Source organism: Mauremys reevesii, linkage group 5 (genome assembly GCF_016161935.1).
Source record: "Mauremys reevesii isolate NIE-2019 linkage group 5, ASM1616193v1, whole genome shotgun sequence".
Classification (NCBI taxonomy): domain Eukaryota; kingdom Metazoa; phylum Chordata; order Testudines; family Geoemydidae; genus Mauremys; species Mauremys reevesii.
Genome location: NC_052627.1, coordinates 9,723,033 through 9,741,282, shown reverse-complemented (window position 1 = coordinate 9,741,282; position 18,250 = coordinate 9,723,033). Strand labels below are relative to the sequence as shown.

Here is an 18,250-nt window from a genome sequence, read left to right as displayed (position 1 = left end):
TCATTTCAACATATTATAATCCAAGCATTTTGCATTAACCACTTAAAATGCATGCTATTTGCATCACAAGAAAAATGTGCCTATGCCTACCTACCCCTACAATACTGTATAATTAACATTTCATAACAATCAGATCACTCAAATTCTATGCATTATAAATATTCTTCTGATCCACTCAGACACCACACTGTCAGAATTCTATACATTTCCTCATAATCTAATATACCCTAAAACCATAATCCTTACAAAACCATACTCACATTTTCTAGGTAAGTACTTATATGGACCTCATTACCGTAGGATCTAAGCACCTTTTCAATCTAGCACCTCGTGAGGTAGGACAGCACTATTATCCTAATTTTACAGATAGGGAACTGAGGCACGACAGAGGCTAAGTGAGTTGCCTGAGATCACACAGGAAGTGTGTGGCAGAGAATTAAACCCAGGTCTCCCAAGTCTCAGCCAGAACCCTAATTGCTGGACCATCCTGCCTGTTTAAGAAACAGTATATAAAATCAGGAGTATATCAAACAGCAGAGTTCCATTATGGAACAAACCCAGGAGGCAGTTAACACTGGGTGAAAGCTGCAAGTTGCGTGGGGTGATAATGAATGAAGAAATATTACATGGCAGCAAGGAATCAAGCTGTTCCTTTCCAGCAACATGAACGTGCCTGTTGTTTTAAAGAGTCTAGATTTTTGCAAAGCACAAGTAATATTGCTCTGGGGCATTAGCTTGTGTAGAAAATGATTTTAGTTTATTGTTCATTTATTGTGTGATGTTATAATTAACTAACATGTTATGTTATATATAATCATTGTATGCTAAATAGAGTTAAACTGTAGGATTATAGAAGTTTAAGATTGATGAGTATGTAGAGGGAATTCTCATGTATTAGGTATCTAAGTAAGTAGGGTTGAAATGCAAGGCCTCTGGGCTGAGGCCTGTAAAATTTTAGCTTAGCCATACATAAGCCATAGAATTAAGGAACGCTGATATAAGTAAGTGACCAAAGAATAACCTGATGCCCTAAGATTACTGGAAAAGATATACCAATGGGTGATATTGCAAAGATACCTGGTAATCACATTTTTCTAACACATGCCCTAACCGCAGAGTGCACTATGTGCAGAAATGCTAATGACGGATAGTCAGAATCACATTATAAAAGAGGGTGCCTAGATTAGGAAAATTGAGCTCCCTATGGGAAACTCCAGCAGGAACCATCCCTCTACTGATGATCAGTCCGTGAGAGACCCATCAGACCCTAACACTATTGTGAAGGACGTGAGTAGAACTATATTTGTAACTTGTGCCTAGGTCTGTATAGAATTTCTACATGCCTGGGTAATCATCACTTTAACTGTAACTTTAATAAAACTTGTAGAACAGAACAGACCTTGGACTTGTGAATGTCTGCGTGGTCACTACCCTTGGTCTTTGCGTGTCCCTAGAGCAGTGGTGGGCAACCTACATGCAGCCCGTCAGGGTAACCAGCTGGCAGGCCGTGAGACAGCGTTTACATTGACTATCGGTTTGTCGTTCCCTGCCAATGGGAGCTGTGGGAAGCATTGGCCAGCAGGACCAGTGGTGAGCTGGAGACGTTAGCAGAGGTTAGCAGGAACCGGTTGCTAAATTTAGAAGCTGGTTTAGAACCGGTTGTTAGGGTTACCATACAGCCAGCAGCCGCCGCTGCTGCTGGGAGACAAGACACCTCGCTCTGTGCAGCTAGAGCGTCCTTTGCCCCATCGCTACCTTCCCCCGTTTGCCCCGCAGCCCCCGAACCTCGTCACCCCAATTCCTCTCCCTCCTGAGCCATAGGCCGCAGGTTCGTATAATTTTTGGTGGGGCCCAAAATGGTGGTGTCCCCCGCCCCCGCTCTCACCCTGTAAGCTGATATAAAATGAAGCTACAATGCGTCAGCACTACAAGATTACAAGGGTCAATTAAAAGTGGAAAGTCAGAAGCAGCACTTGCCTGCTTTAATATACAGTATTAAACTTTGTTGCACCTGTTGTGACAAAGTGGGAATGTTCTTAATGTTTTCTCTGAATACTGTGTGGGTGCCTCAGTTTCCCCTGCAAAGTGCCAACTGACGGTGTTGGGGACAAAGAGATCAGGTGGCCTCCTTGTCCGGAAGAGACACAGAGGCCAGAGGAGGGAGTGTCAGTTTGGAGCTGGCTGGGGAAATCGGGAGAGGCCCAGAACTTGGGTCTGGGCTCCCCACCCCCCAAGATGGACCTGACTGAAGGGTCCTGTTTTCTGTACCTACAAGCTCTGTTTTAGACTGTGTTCCTGTCATCTAATAAACCTTCTGTTTTACTGTCTGGCTGCTGGCAGCCGAGGACCTGGAGAGCCCCCTGGACCTGCTGCTCTTCAGCCTCACGGTGCCCTGGCCCAGCCCCGGCAGGAGGGAAGGCAAGGATCTCCGGCTGCGGGGCTACCTGCTCAGTACTGATGAACCCAGCCGGCTGCTCACCTCCTCACACACTCCAGGAGCCCCTCGCCGCCATCGCAGCCCGGGCTCGGCTCCAGGGGACCCCGTTTCCGTCCCTCCCCAGCTCCTCACACACACTGGGTAGGGCCGCCCAGAGGATTCAGGGGGCCTGGGGCAAAGCAATTTTGGGGGCCCCTTCCATAAAAAAAAGTTGCAATACTATAGTAACATGTATTTGGAAATGTAAAAAATAACTAGTGAAAATTAATTTGTAATAATTTGAAAATACACCAAATACATTATTTAAAAACATTAAATGCTTTACTGGTCTGTCTACATTTGCAATTACACAATGGGCTGTTGCTGGGTGATGGTTGGTGCCAATGGGCTGTCACTGCCTGGAGGTGGTGCTGCTGTTGCCCAGGGCTGGGTGGGGAGCTGGGCTCTGGGGGGTGCCTGGCTCACAGGGGCTGGGCTCAGGACTGTGGGGAGATGGGGTCGGAGGTTGTCTGGCTCAGAGGGGCTCGCCTCGGAGCTGGGGTCAGGGCTGTGGGAGGAATGGGTACAGGGGGTGTCTGGATCAGAGGGGCTGGGCTCGGAGCTGGGGGTCAGGGCTGTGGGAGGAATGGGTACAGGGGGTGTCCGGATCAGAGGGGCTGGGCTCGGAGCTGGGGTCAGGGCTGTGGGGGGATGGGGCCGGGGGTGTGCCCAGGTCCGAGGGGCTGGGCTTGGAGCTGGGGGTCAGGGCTGGGCCTGGGGGGTAATGGGGTCGGGGGGTACTTGACAACCACCTCCCTGAGACCCCCCCCCGCCACCCCCCCTTCCCTGGCCCCTGACCGCCCCTCCCCCACAGAACCTGTGCCCCCTGAGGGTCCCCGGGACTCCCTGCCCCTTAGCCACCCCCCCGGCCCCGGCTGCTTACCCCCGGCTCACCGCGCGCCTGGAGAAGCTGCCCTGCACAGCGCTGCAGCCGCGTGGCTCCCGGAGGGGGCTGAGCTCTTCCCCGCTCAGAGCCGCGTGGTGAGGGGAGGAGCCGCTCGGCCCGGAGCTCCCAGCCCCGCCCCCTCCCCACGCGGCTCTGAGCGGGGCGGAGCTTAGCCCCGCCCCCCCCCAGCCAAGCTGCTGCCGGGCTGTGTAGGACCCGGCGCGAACAAGCGGAGGAGGAGCGGCCCATCCTCTGCAGCCAGGCGGGGCCGCGCTACCGGTAAGGGGCCATCCCTCTCCCCCAAGCGGAGCCGGTAGCGCGGCCCTGCCCCGGCTGCAGGGGACGGGCCGCTCCTCGGCTCGCAGCGGCAGGATGAGCTGGGGCCCCAGCTCTAGGCACCAGCTTGTTTTGCTGGTGCCTAGAGCCGCCCCTGCCGGGCGGGGAGGGGGGAAGCTCCAGCCGTGGCGGCGGCGGCGGGGGGTGCGCTCCAAGCAGGGGCGGCTCTAGGCACCAGCAAACCAAGCTGTTGCCTGGGGCGGCCAAATCTAGGGGGCGGCAGGCTGGGCCGGTGGACCTGCCGCAGTCATGCCTGCGGGAGGTCCACCGGAGCCGCGGACGACCGGACCTGCCGCAGGCATGACTGCGGAGGGGGCGCTCGTCCCGCGGCTCGGCTGGACCTCCCGCAGGCATGACTGCGGCAGCTCAAGCGGAGCCGCCGGACCCGCGAACCGTCCGCAGCCGTGCCCGCGGGAGGTCCGCTGTTCCCGCGGCTCCGGTGGAGCTCCCGCAGTCATGCCTGCGGCAGGTCCGCTCGTCCCGGGGCTCCGGTGGACCTGCCGCGGGAGCTCAACCGGAGCCGCGGGAAGAGGGGACCCGCCGCGGGACCGAGGAAGGGCGGCGCAGCACACCGCGCTGCCTGGGGCAGCCTATTTTCTAGAGCCACCCCTGGCTCCAAGCAGGGGAGAAAACATTGGTGGGGCAGAGCCCCTGCTTGGGATTTATTCCTGGGGCTAAAGCCCCAGAGCCCCATATAAGTCGGTGCCTATGCCCTGAGCCTCCCCTCCCCCGATTCCTCCCCTCCGAGTCTCCTCTTACCTTGGGCTCCGGCAGGCTGATTGAATCAAACTGCAGCTCTCCTGCCCGAGCTGATTCAATCACTCTGCGGGAGCCCAAGGTAAGACGAGACTTGGAGGGGAGGAATCGGGGGTGACGAGGCGGGGGGGGAGGAATCGGGGAGCTGCGGGGCAAACCCGGGGAAGGTAGCGCTGGAGCAAAGGACTCTCGGCTCTTCAGCTGCACAGAGCCGAGGTGTCCTGTCTCCCAGCAGCAGCTACCGCTGCTGCAATCAGACTGCAGCTGGCAGCCTGCAGCGCCCAAGGTAAGGAGGGGAGAGGAGGAATCAGAGAGTGATGGGGCTGGGGGGAGGAATCGGGGGATGACGAGGCTCGTGGGGGGAGGAGTTGTGGGGTGACGAGGCGGGGTGGGGAGAGGGATGGGATCCCAGGGTTGCAGTGAGTTCCCTGTCTGTATGTTCTAAATAATAGCAGCTGATCCCCTAGCAAAATCCTCTCCTCTACATTTCCATTTTTGCCTCATTTTCTCCAGTTTATAGTTCTGTTTTTAAAGCCTATATTATCTATTCATGTTAATCTGTCTCTTTGTTTCAGACAGGGTTAAATCTGTAACTTGTTTTACATAGAAAAATAGCTGGAGAGATAATGGTAAGACTGTATCACCCAGCATTATAAAGAGGATCTGTCCTGTACACTTTGTGACTAGGAAAAACAAAACTTGTCTTTGAATTTTATTAACCAATGTAATTGCTTTTAACATATCAGGAAGAAAGGCAGTGACTTTAAGACCTGTTTGTATAATAATGGAAATACTATAGTTTCTCACTGGCTAACTGTTAAAACATAATTTCTTTTGTTTACAGCCACTGGCAGTAGCTATATAATCCCTTACCCCACGATGGTGTTCTGTAACATTTGCCATGGCTACTGTCTAAATTCTTGCCAAGCTTTTCATCATATCCACAGAACAGAGATTAAATTAATGTAACTGCTAGCTTCAATTCATATTAGTGCTTGTAAAAACTGCTTCATCAATGCACTTAGTTCAATTTTGCAATAAATATCAGAATCCAATAAAGACTATTAAATCTGACTTATTGGTTACATACGTATTATATTTGGAGATGCAGTCAGCTATTATTCAACAGTGAGTTTCGCGGGGCGGCTGTCAGGGGGCAGGGGTGTGGAGGGGGTCGGGGAAGTCAGGGGACAGGGAGCAGGGCGAGTTGGGTAGAGAGTGGGGACCTGGGGGTAGTTGGGGATCTTGGGAGTCGGTGGTCAGGGGACAAGGAGCAGGGGTGGGGTTGATGGATTGCAGGTTCTGAGGGGGGCAGTCGGGGGCAGGATGTGGGGGGGGTGTTGGATGGGGAGGACAGCTGTTTTGGGAGGCATAGCCTTCCCTACCTGGCCCCTGATACAATTTTGCAACCCCGATGTGCGGGGCCAGCTTTAGGAAGTATGGGGCCCAATTTGAATAGTTTTGACAGGGCTCCAGCAGGGATGAACTTAAAAAAAAACACGTGGGGCTTACTCACTGGGGGGCGCTCCAAGTCTTCGGCGGCACTTTGGCGGCGGGTCATTCACTCGCTCTGAGTCTTCGGTGACACTGAAGGACCCGCCGCCGAAGTGCTGCTGAAGACCCGGAGCGAATGAAGAACCCAAAGACCCAGTAGGGAACCGGTTGTTAAGATTTTGGCAACTCATCACTGAGCACGTCCCTGCAGCCTGCGCCACTTCCCACAGCTCCCACTGGCTGCGAAAGGCAAACCGCGGCCACTGGGAGCTGCGGGTGGCTGTACCTGTGGATGGTCAATGTAAACACTGTCTCACAGCCCGCCAGTGGATTACCCTGACAGGCCCCGTGCAGTCTATGGGCCGCAGGCCGCCCACCACTGCCCTAGAGACTCTAAATCTAAAGCAAGTAGCATAGGTGACTTTCACTGTTAAGCTTGAAACTGTTGCCGCCAGAGCTGAACCCATGGTGGTGTAATACCACGTTACAAAATTTAAATAAAATAAATCTACACTGGGCTCCAGTGGAACACTTCCAGTCGTAACTCTTACAGTTTCCTGGGTTTTGTTTGTTTGTTTTGTTTAGAAGTTGCAAAGTATATTGATTCATGTAAGAGAGAATACAGAAATCAATACAAATGGAATTCTACCACCCCCACCTCTTGGAAACCAATGTTAGTTCCCAGGATGTGCAGGAATGTCTTCCATACAGTTATCATGCAAATAATGAGAGCCATTTAACCCCTTTTTTCTTCACCTTAACTCAGCCCTCCCAACATGGAACATTTGTCAAGGCAGGAATTAGAGGTTATCCATGAAATTCCCCTCTACCGGTCTTTTGTGGAGAAGTGGGCCCAGGTGGAATCATTCCAGGCCAGGCCAGACGACCTTCTCATTTCCACCTACCCGAAATCAGGCAAGTAAAATAAGAGTGTATGTAAATAGCAGGAGACAGAATACGCTTACCTCTGAAATGCTGCCTTTCAATCTATGTTTCAGGCACCACCTGGATTAGTGAAATCGTGGACATGATTTACAACGACGGGGACGAGGGGAAATGTAAACGGGATGCAATTTTCAATCGAGTCCCTTTCATGGAAATGAGCTGCCCTGAACTCCTAAGTGGTAAGTGTTGTACAGGAGAGCAGACAAATGCACGAGTCCCCTCCCACAGGAGCCATGGAAGGAAGAGAAGTAGGAATGCTGTCTCTGGACTGATTCTAATACTGTATGTAATTCAGCCTCTACAACAAGGCAGCTGGTTTTATAGTGTCTTTGTACGAACTGTACACCAACATGCTTTACAGGGTTAAACACGCAATTATAGAGCCAGGAACACCTTCCCTGACCCAGCCAGCATCACATTATCCCATTCTCCCCCAAAGCCTGCCTTAAAACTCATTTGTTTCCTGCTTATTAATCCTGCTCCTCACCACAGAAAAACAAAGTCAGTAGAAAAATGTTGCAGCACTAGTGTGCGATGTGTGTTCTGCTTCTTTGAATCTGTAGCCGGAAGCCAGAAACTCTAGAGTGAAAGAGAGCAGCATTAGGGACACAGCCTTAGGTTTAGCTTATTCTGGTGGAGTTCCTTGTTCCGTGTCAGAAGAAAGCAGCTCTCTCGCTGTGATTCTCATGTGAAATGTTTAAATGGAGTAAGGGACAATTATGCTGCTTTTGTTCCCATCCTAGCCCAAGTCTCTACCTGTGTGTAGATAGACTGTAAACTCTTAGGCTCAGAGACCCCGTCATGTCTGCAAAGCACTGGCAGTGCTATATAAATAATCATAATTTATTTTTCCTTTTGCTGCTACTAATCATAGAAATGTTGGGCTGGAAGGCACTTTGACAGGCCTTCTAGTCCACCTCCCTGTGCAGAGGCAGGACCAAGTATACTTAAATCATCCTTGATAGGTCTTTGTCTAACTCATTCTTAAAACCTCCAAAGGTGGGGATTCGACAGCCTCCCTTGGTGACCTGTTCCAGTGCTTAACTAAAGAGTAGTCGGCCAGGATGAGATCTGAAATGAGAGAGGCCCTCTTGAATGAGGCGGAGAGATGCAGGAAAGTCATTCTAGCCAGCAGCAGTTGCCAAGAGAGTGAATCTGCACCACCAGTTACAGGATTGTTTGGCGCATCACAGAGGAAACCAGAGCTAAATGGGCAGAGGGACAGGGCAGGACAGCAGAGGGACAGGCAGGGTCCAAGAGACAAGCTGAAGTGGTTCCATGGAGGGTTTTAAAGAGAGAAGGTAAATTTGGACTGGTGGCTGCAATGAACAAATCAGTGGAGCTGATCAAAGATTCAGGTGCAGCGGTTATGCACGAGAAGGCTGCCAGCCACAGGAGAGTTAGGATGGGGGTGGGGGGCATTTAGCCACATCTCCCTCTTTCTAGGCATCATGAAAGGAAGAGGCAGGAAGTGCAGATTCATTCTCCAGTGAGCGCAAGCTGTTCATTCAGGACGTGCCAGGTGCTCCAGATGATACCTTTAACCCCTGTGTGTTTTCCAGGCACAGAGCAGCTGGCTATGATGCCATCGCCTCGGCTAGTGAAGACCCACCTCCCAGTTCAGCTCCTCCCCGTCTCCTTCTGGGAGCAGGACTGCAAGGTAACCAGCTCCAGAGAGACATGGTGATGCAGGAATTGTCATCTGTCAACGCACCGAGGCCTGCCTCCTGGTTCCAGCAGCATCCAGTGCCCAACACCTCAGAAAGGCAACCTCCCCATAATTCATATGCCAGTTGTGCAGTGATGGTGTTTGTACTGGAGCAGGGGAAATCTCTTCCAGACCTATGCAGGGGGTCAGGTCGCAGTCCCTGCTAATTCAGACTGCACTGCATTCCCTTTTCTGTCCTGCAGATGATCTACCTTGCCCGAAATGCCAAGGATGTGGCTGTCTCTTATTACCATTTCTACCTGATGGCAAAGATGCATCCAGACCCCGGCACCTGGGATGAGTTCCTGGGGAAGTTTATGGCTGGGAAAGGTAGGAGTAACCTCTCAGACACCACAGTAACAGGTGTGGTATAAGATCGTAAACAACAGAAAAGCAATTCTCCCTTCGCCCCCTGGGCAGGAATCCAGGGATATGTTATTCAGTTGGGCTCTAAAGGTCCAGTGTCAATGACTTCCCCTGGCTCTTCAGAGCCTGACAGGACGGTGAGTTCCTTAGTGCAGTTTGTGAACATTAGGCCATGGCAACATGGTTCAGTGGATAGGGCACAGGACTAGAACTGAAATGACCTGGGGTCTAGTCCCGGCTCTGCCACTTACTTGCTGGGTGACCTTAGGCCAGTCACTTCACCTCCCTGTGTGACCTTGGGCCAGTCACCGCTCTGTGACTCCATTTGCCCTCCCGCCTTGTCTTATCTAATTAGATTGTGAGCTCTTGGGGGTAGGGGCTGTCTCTCACTGTGTGTGTACGGTACCTAACACGAGGGAATCACACAGGGCTACTGTAACAGAAATCATTGTTACTATACTCAGTGCCCTCACAATCCTCCCCCTTCAGGAGCAGAGCCCGAATGTTTCCGTTTCTGGCCTGGGGCCAAGACTCCAAACCCACCAGAACGTTTACACACTCCTTAGAAGAGGAGTTTGCAAAGCCTTGTTGAGGCCAAAATAATAATGCAGTGGGGCCCAACAGCTCCACGAAGGCACCACGCACACACAGAGAACAACATGGCTCCTCCCCAGATGGCACAGTCTAACTAGACAAAACCCCTGGCCAGACAACATACCCTTAGATGCCTTTAAAAATTCCAGCTGGTTATTGAAGAAAAAGGACTAGCAGTTCATCCCACCCACCCCTGCCCCTGGGCAGGATTAGTGTACATAGCACACAGTCCACACTTCTGTCCAGCCTGGTTTTAAATGTCCCAAGCAATGGGGCTCCCAGCCTCCTGCTGGGAGACTGGTATAATAACCTAACAGCTCACGTCCCCTGTGACACTCAGTACTAGCTGTGATGTCTCTCTCCTCCTTTTCTTTGTTGCTTGTTTCAATCTGGATGAAGTGGCTTATGGATCCTGGTACGATCATGTCAAAGGCTGGTGGGAGAAGAAAAAGGCCTATCGAATTCTGTACATGTTCTACGAGGACATGAAAAAGGTGAGGAAGGGGAAGCAATGACCAGATGCCCCTTTCGCTAAGGAAGGAGGGTGATTTTAACATCTATCTAGGTATGTGTAGAGCTCCCCTCACTGTCCTATCTGAGCATGTCCCAATCATTAACGAGTGTAGCCTCACAACACGCCTGATGGGAGGGCAGCAGTGTTACTCCTGTTGAACTGAGATACTGACAGATTAAGTGATTTGCCTAGAGGGAATCTGTCACAGACCCGGGAGTTGAACCCACATGTCCGGAGTGCCAGTCCAGAAATTCATCGTTCCTCCCCTGCATGTCCATTTGCAACACTGGCATCGTTAGGAGTGGAGGGGTGGTGCTGAAGTCGCCTATTTTACTACACCCAGTGGGACAATACTTTGCATTTGGCTCTGAGGCACATTGACGTCTATCTGGAATATTGACAAAACAATGCCGGAACCAGCCACGTTCAGTGCGGAACTAAGGCAGCGAGGCCACAGCCCCAAACTTCGTGCCTATGGCTGCCAGTGCCACCCATAGGTATGACAGTGGATTCAGTTGATCCAAGCCATGATTCATTTTAACCTGCCCCTTAGCTTCTTATAATAATATGGTAAACAATCCCTAAACTGCTAGATGGCTCATGTCCCATTGGTTTAGAAAGCAACGACTCTGGCTTTTCCCCAGACCTGATTTAAGTCTGGTCCATAAACACTCCCTTTTGTGCCCCTATCAACCCCAAGAGAAGGTAGAACTAGGAGGGGACGGAGGGACCAAGACCCTCCTCTCATCTTCTAGGTAACACAATAAGCCCCCTGCCAACACACACATCCTGTCCCTCTTAGTGAGCTCCCACCACCAGGCAAATCACCACCACCAGGCAAATCAATCAACAGGGTTCTTCCCCAGCCTGTTCTCTTTTGCACCCAGAGCACTAACAAAGAGGAAGGAGGTACCAGGCTTAGCCTGAGTCAGTGACATATTAGGAGTCTAATGGATCTTTAATTCATATTTGAGCCATCCTTAAATAGTCTCATGTCTCGCATCTTTGCATTCAGACAGACAGCATCACAACGAACACACATGGTCATAGATTTTACACACTGAAGTGCTGAGGGGGAACACAGGGTAGTTTGGTGACTAAGTACAGGAAGGGAGTCAGGGGGGCTTTAGGTCTGTTCCATTCTGCATCAGAGTCACTTAAGGCAAGAGTTTCAAAAGCGCACCCACAACAGCGACTAGATTTCCAGAAAAAACCAGCTCCTATTTACACACCTAAATACGGAGCTCTAGATCAGTGGTTTCCAGACTACTGGACTCACTTTCAGGAGTCGGATTTGTCTTGTGTACCCCAAGTTTCACCTCACTTAAAAACCTACTTGCTTGCAAAATGAGACATAAAAATATAAAAGTGTCACCACGCACCATTACTAAAAAAATTACTTACTTTCTCCTTTTGTCTGTATGAAATTTTCGGTTGTACTGACTTTGCTAGTGCTTTTTATGTAGCCTGTTGTAAAATTAGGCAAACGTCTAGATGAGTTGATATACCACCGGAAGATCTCTGTGTACACCCACTGAGCGAGATTGCTGGCAGTTGTACAATTACATCCATAATGTTCTGTGCAGGGGTGAATGCAGCTGAAATCTATTTGGCAGGTGAAGCTGGTTGTATTAAAGCCCTTGAGTTGGCTATAACTTAAGAAAGAAAGAAAACCAACCAACCAACCACTCACTCACTCCACTGCAGGCTGCAAACTGCAGACCTGGCTTCATTATCTCTCAAAAGTAGACACTTAGGGCTTATCTTGGGGAAAGCCTGGGATGGGAGTGTGTATACAGGGAGTTTTACCTGCATAGCTATGCTGGTAATTTTGTGTGTGTGTGTAGAGAAGCTTTAGCTATTCTTACCTTAAGGCAAGGGGTTTGGGTTGAGTTCTCACTGGAACCAGAAGCAGCTACAATACTAGCCATGGGCTACTAGACTCCACTTAAGGTCATATGAGGCAGGGGGTTTCTAAGGGTAGGTCTATACTCACCGTCCGGGTCGACGCGGTGAGTTCGACTTCTCGGAGTTCGAACTATCACATCTAATCAAGACACGATGGTTTGAACTCCCCGCGCGCTCCGGTCGACTCCGGAACTCCACCACCACGAACGGCGGTGGCGGAGTCGACCTTGGAGCCGCGGAGTTCGACCCCGCCGTGTCTGGACGGGTAAGTCAGTCGAACTAGGGTACTTCGAGTTCAGCTACGCTATTCGCGTAGCTGAACTTGCGTACCCTAGTTCGACCCCATCCCTTAGTGTAGACCAGGCCTAAGGGCTGCTATTTATACCTTTCCCCAGCACCCCCTGGTGCTAGGACTGCAGCATTTCAGGGAAGGCCACACTGCAGCTTCTCATTGAAGAGTAGGGAACCGATTAATATTACTTGGTTGGTTTGTTCTAACTTTGGTTGTTTTGGATTTTGGGTGGTTTGTTGGTGAGGGGCCCCTTTTTCCTCCTGGCTACAGAAAACAAGATGGAAAGGTGTTTTAAAAGGGGGGGGGGGAGAGGGGGGAATACAACAGGCACACTCAAAAGAATAAAAAAGTATGTAGAAGTGGCTGATTGCCTAAAACCAGTACGGGATGGAGCCAAGAGATTATATAGCTGAGCTGCAGTTAGGCTGAAGTTAGAGTTTAGGGCTGGTGAGAATTTTGTTTAAAGGTTTCGGCTAGCTTCCGTCTCTGCCTTTAAAAGGGGAGGCCATTTCATATGACTATCAGTGCTAGAACTTTAGAAGCTTAATTAATGCCCTTTCTGTGAGATCTCAGATTAAAGCAATTTACTTTTAATATTTACAATGGGCTTCTGATTTTTTTTCCCCTGCCCCTCCTCTCTTCACTGATTCTATGAATTTATATGCTCTGCTTCTAGAATGCTAGTGTGGTATTAGTACTGTATGTAGCAGCCCACTTGGTAAATGGAGTGTTTTGTTTAAAGTTGGTTGTACAGGATAGCAAGCCTTTGCTGATCCTTTTTTTCAAAAGTTTTTCTGGGCTCTAGAAATCATTGGTTATTATTGTAAGGGGACTGTTGCCCCCTTACTAACATTCAGTGGGGGTGTTTTGGCTGCTAGCTCCCAGCACTAAACGGGGAGGGATTGATGGCAAATCAAGACCCTGAGACTGACAGTCCCCAGGAACAATGACAAGAGGCCAATGCTCCAGGTCAGCCTGATTGACAGGGCAGGCCGGCTAATCAGGGAGACAGAAGGCCAGGGTGGGTCCCGTCCTCCGTGTGAGCAGGAATGTGCCGGAGTCAGACAGAGTGGGGCCGAGCTAAGGAGGAAGCAGGGGCCCAAGCTGAGCTGGAGAACAGAGCCAGGCCAGATCCAGAAGGGCCAGAGCTGCAGCCAGAGAGCCAGAGGCACATCCCAGGGAGAGCAGATCCTGTGCTGGGAGCGGAGCTGCAGCCAGAGAGCCAGAGGCACAGCCCAGAGAGAGCAGACCCTGTGCTGGGAGCAGAGCTGCAGCCAGAGAGCCACAGGCGCAGCGCAGAGAGAGCAGACCCTGTGCTGGGAGCGGAGCTGCAGCCAGAGAGCCACAGGCGCAGCGCAGAGAGAGCAGACCCTGTGCTGGGAGCGGAGCTGCAGCCAGAGGCACAGCCCAGAGAGAGCAGATCCTGTGCTGGGAGCAGAGCTGCAGCCAGAGAGCCAGGTGTGGTGAGCAACTGGGGCCAGCCAAGGGGGGAACCTTGGTAAAAGGGCCCAGCGCAGGAAGACACCCCAGCCAAGGTTCCATGCAGGCCAGGCTGGGAGGGGGATCTTAACCTGACTGGGGGGCTGGCACTGGGAAGAAGGGTCCCACCACCCAAAGCCTGGAGGTGTGCGGTCACCATTGCAAGTGTCTAACCGGCAGCATAACTGCAGCACAGCCAGGGCCGGAGAAGGCGGCCTGGGACCTACGAGGAACAGACTGCAAAGTGCTTTGATGTCCAGAGACACTGTTTGTAATGTTCCCTGCCACAGAGCAGGGTGATGTGTTTTCCTGTAACCTTTTCCATTTTTTCTTATTCTTTTCTTTAAATTAATTGTTAAGTAAACAACTTGTATTTGCTTTAAATTGTATGGAATAATCAGTGGGTCAGGGAGGTGCCCAGTGCAGAGAGGGTACCCCGGAGTGGGGACACCTTAGCCCCTGTCCTAGGTGGCCACAGCAGGGTTGGGGGTTGAGCCCCCCAGGAATCCTGGGCCCAGTCTTGTTGGGGCTACGAGAACTCTGCCAGACAGGAGAGTCCTCAAGGGCAGGGAGGCCTCTGGGTAAAGGAAGTGGGAGCGAGGACTCAGATCCTTTCGCTAGCCCACTTCACCGGGGTAGCACAGAAGCCAGGAAAGTTCCCCACAATAGCGGGACCATTCCCCCGCTTACATTATGATGCATCACTCATTAAAAGAGCTGCTCTTTGCTCATCAGAGGCCTACTCCATAACCCACTGGTCTCTGGATTAGGTCCCAAATGAATACAAGAAAGATGTGTCACATTCTACCAACACATCCAAGAGTGGCTAGGAAAACTTCTGCTCAGTAACATATTATCCTTCATCATGTCTCACCACCTGAGAGTCTGTCTGCCTGTCTCTCTGCAGGACCCAAAGCGCGAAATAGAGAAGGTGCTCCAGTTTCTGGGAAAGGACCTGAAGGAGGAAGTGGTGAATAAAATCCTCCACCATACCTCCTTCCAGGAGATGAAGAAGAATCCCACTGCTAACTATGAAATGATGCCAGTCTGGGCTATGGACCACAGTGTGTCTCCATTCATGAGGAAAGGTAAGAGGTTTACAGGAAAAGCCATAAGATAACAGCAGGAACTGTTTTCTACAATTCTTACTAGCTCCTGATTCCACTTTCACAGGAAGGGAAATTCCCAGGGTCAGTGTTTTTCTCTGTGAGCCAAGCCCAGTTAATGGTGGAGCTGCATATGGAAGGCCCAGCTCAGATAAATGACCATAAGGAAGGTTCTCCTGTTTAGTTTCTAGCATGCAGATCCTGGTGTAGCACTCTGGAGAGCATGATTGATCTTGTGGTTTTGGCACTAACTGGGGCTTCAGGAAATGCGAGTTCTGTTTCCTGCTCTAATATTAACTCGCCATCTGGCATTGGGCAAGTCTCTGAGGCCCTGAAATCAACGGCTATTGGGAGCCTAAATATCTTTGAGGAAGTGGGCCTTGATTTCCATGTGCCTCACTTTTGCCATCTGCAAAATGGGGATATCCAGAAGGAAGTGCCCTTGTTCGTTTACACTATAAACTCCTCCAGGCACAGTTTGTCTCATACTATGTCTGCGTACAGTACTTACCCCAGTGCGGGACTTCAGGTGCAATACAAATAACATTAGTGATTTGCCATGCCTGGACCTGAGTTAATATGTGACTGTGGCCTGCAGGAAGAGATCACAGATGTCAGCGTCCTCAATTTGGGAGTGCACAGAATATCCATTGACAGTTCAACAGTGCTAATTATTGGTGGTGTTTCTTGCATGCATCTTAAAAACAATTGTTTGGATACAAAGATCCTTTTCTCTCTTGAGAAGGAAAAATAGACACTGGCCTAAGTTTTCCAAAGTTCCTGGTGCTTTTGGGTGACCAGCCTGAGACCCCTTTTAAGGTTTTGAGTTTTAGAAGGTGGGTACTGAGCATTTTCTGAAAATTGGAGACCCTTAAAGGTGTCTCAAGTTGAGCATCCAAGATCACTCGGAAGTTTGGAGAATGTACGTGCATGAATCATACATCCTGAGATGAATGACTGGTGTGAAGAGATGTTCCGTAGGACCCCTCTGCTCCCGACACACACACAGTCCCCAGCAGTGAGGACACTGTAAAGTTTGTGTGAACCCCATCAACCTCAAATACATGTTTCCCGCTGCTTCTAACCTTAACTTGCTTAACTTGAAAGTCTCTTGCAGCCCTTTGATCTGTTACATTTTCTCCTTTGTTCTTGTTAAGCATCTAAGCAAAGAGAACACCAAAAACCTGACTTAGGACCACAGTGCTATGCTAGGGCCTTTTGGAGTATCTTTGGGAAAGAAGATAATAGAACCAGAACCTCAGAAGTGGGGCAGGAGCCCAGAAGTGGAGAATAAACTAGCCATTCTTTTGTTTTCTTCCCATCAGGGATGGCAGGAGACTGGAAGAATTACTTCACCGTGGCTCAGAATGAGATATTTGATGCACATTATAAAGAGCAGATGAAAGGCTCGACATTCAGATGCCAAATGGAGATATGAAGAAAAGGCTTCCCTATGTTTCATCAGACAAATGCTAGCTGTCTAAATACTAAGATGGGTGAACTAGAGTGCCTGGCCTTAAATGAGGATATTGATATAATAGGCATAATGGAAACTTGGTGTAATGAGGATAATCAGTGGATTTGCGATAATACGAGGGTACAAAATATATATGAATGACAGAGCTGGTGGGGGAGTGGCACTATATGTGAAAGACAGCATAGTCAAGTAAAGTAAAAATCTAAAATGAATTAAACTGAACCATAGAATCTCTATGGATAGAAATTTCATGTTTGAATAATCCGAGTATAGCAGTAGGAATATGCTACTGACCACCTGACCAGGAAGGCGATGGTGACTTTGACAGAGTTTAGAGAGGCTGTGAAGACAGAAAACCCAATAATAATTTCAACTGTCCTCTTATTGACTGGGTACATGGCATCTCAAAAAGGGATGCAGAGGTAAAATTTCTAGACACATTAAATGACTGTGTCTTGGTTCAGCTTGTCCTGGAACCCTCAAGGGGAGAGGCAATTCTTGATTTTAATCCTAAGTGGAGCACAGAATATGGCCAAGAGAGGTAAATATAGCTGAACGTCTCAGTAATAGCGACAATGATGTAATGAAATTTAACATTCTTGGAGGGGGAGAAATGCCAAAGAAACCCACCACAATAGCATTTTACTTCAAAACAGGTAACTACACAAAAATGAGGAATTAAAAGGCAATTAGATGGCAATTAAAAGGAACAGTTACAAGTGGGAAATGCCTGCAAACTGCATGGAGACTATTTAAAAGCACCATAACTGAGGCAGTAAAAGGACCAAAAAAATTCCACCATGCTTAAGCAGCTGAATAAAAGAGATGATTAGAGGCTAAAAGGTATCCTTTAAAAACTGGAAATTTAAGTCCTAGTGAGGAAAATAGAAAGAAGCATAAACTCAGGCAAGTCAAGTGTAAATGTATAATATAACAGACCAAGAAAGAACTTGAAGAGCAACTAGCTAAGTACACAAAAACTAACAGCAAAAAAAGTACATCAGAAGCAGAAATCCCACCAAACAGTCAGTGGATCCACTGGATGATTGTGTTGCTAAAGGAGCACTCAGAGATGACAAGGCTCTGGCAGAGAAGCTAAATTAATGTTTGAATTGGTTTTCACTGAAGAGGATGAGGGGGAGATCTCCACATCTGAGCCGTTCTTTTTAGGTGGCAAATCCGAGGAACTATTGATTGAGGTGTCTGTAGAAGAGGTTTCAGGACAAATTGATAAATTAAACAGTAATAAATCACCAGGACCAGACGACATTCACCCAAGAGTTCTGAAGGAACTCAAATAAATTGCAGAACTACTAGCTGTGGTTTACTTAAATCAGCCTATGTACCAGATGATTGCAGGATAGCAAATGTGATGCTGATTTTTAAAAAAGGCTCCGCACAATGTAATAAAATGGTTAATAACTAGAAGAGCATACGTGGCAGCAGTGAGGTTCAGTGGCTAGAGCTCTGGACTGGGAGTAAAGTGACCTGCACTCTGACAATGACCTGCTGTGTAACCTTAGCCAAGTCTGATAACTGTTCTGTTGATGAGATTTTTGTGCTGCTGCCATAAATTAGAGCTACTCTGACTTACGCCAGGGGCCACTCTGGCTCCTGAAACAATTTTAAGCTACCTTGGCACCTCCCCATCCCAGCTGCAAAATCCCACCTTGTGTCTCAGTTTTTCCCTTCTGTATCATGGGGATGGTGATGCTTAATGCACTACTGGAAGGTGCTCAGATACCTATAAAAACCTATATAAGAATAGAATAGAGTGCTGGAGCTTATTATTAAAAGCACTGAAGTGACTTAGGAGCAATGTCCCGCTGAACGTGTACTTCTGAGTCACTGAGGCCTTGGCTACACTTGCAAATTTGCAGCGCTGCAGCAGGGTGTGAAAACACACCCTCTCC

General features: G+C 49.4%; 1 protein-coding gene across 2 annotated transcripts; it reads left to right on the top strand.

The window, feature by feature from the left end:
• The first annotated feature begins 3,562 nt into the window (after window positions 1-3,562).
• On the top strand, window positions 3,563-18,165 carry LOC120406285 (sulfotransferase 1 family member D1-like). 2 transcript variants are annotated; one of them, XM_039540856.1, is made up of 8 exons: window positions 3,563-3,641; window positions 6,715-6,863; window positions 6,947-7,072; window positions 8,456-8,553; window positions 8,805-8,931; window positions 9,961-10,055; window positions 14,662-14,842; window positions 16,186-18,165. In XM_039540856.1, the coding sequence occupies exons 2-8, from the start codon at window positions 6,725-6,727 to the stop codon at window positions 16,296-16,298; spliced, it is 879 nt and encodes a 292-aa protein (XP_039396790.1). In that variant the 5' UTR covers window positions 3,563-3,641; window positions 6,715-6,724; the 3' UTR covers window positions 16,299-18,165. The 2 variants fall into 2 exon arrangements, with proteins under 2 accessions (XP_039396790.1, XP_039396791.1); XM_039540857.1 differs by lacking the exon at window positions 3,563-3,641 and adding an exon at window positions 4,613-4,740.
• The last annotated feature ends 85 nt before the right edge of the window (window positions 18,166-18,250 follow it).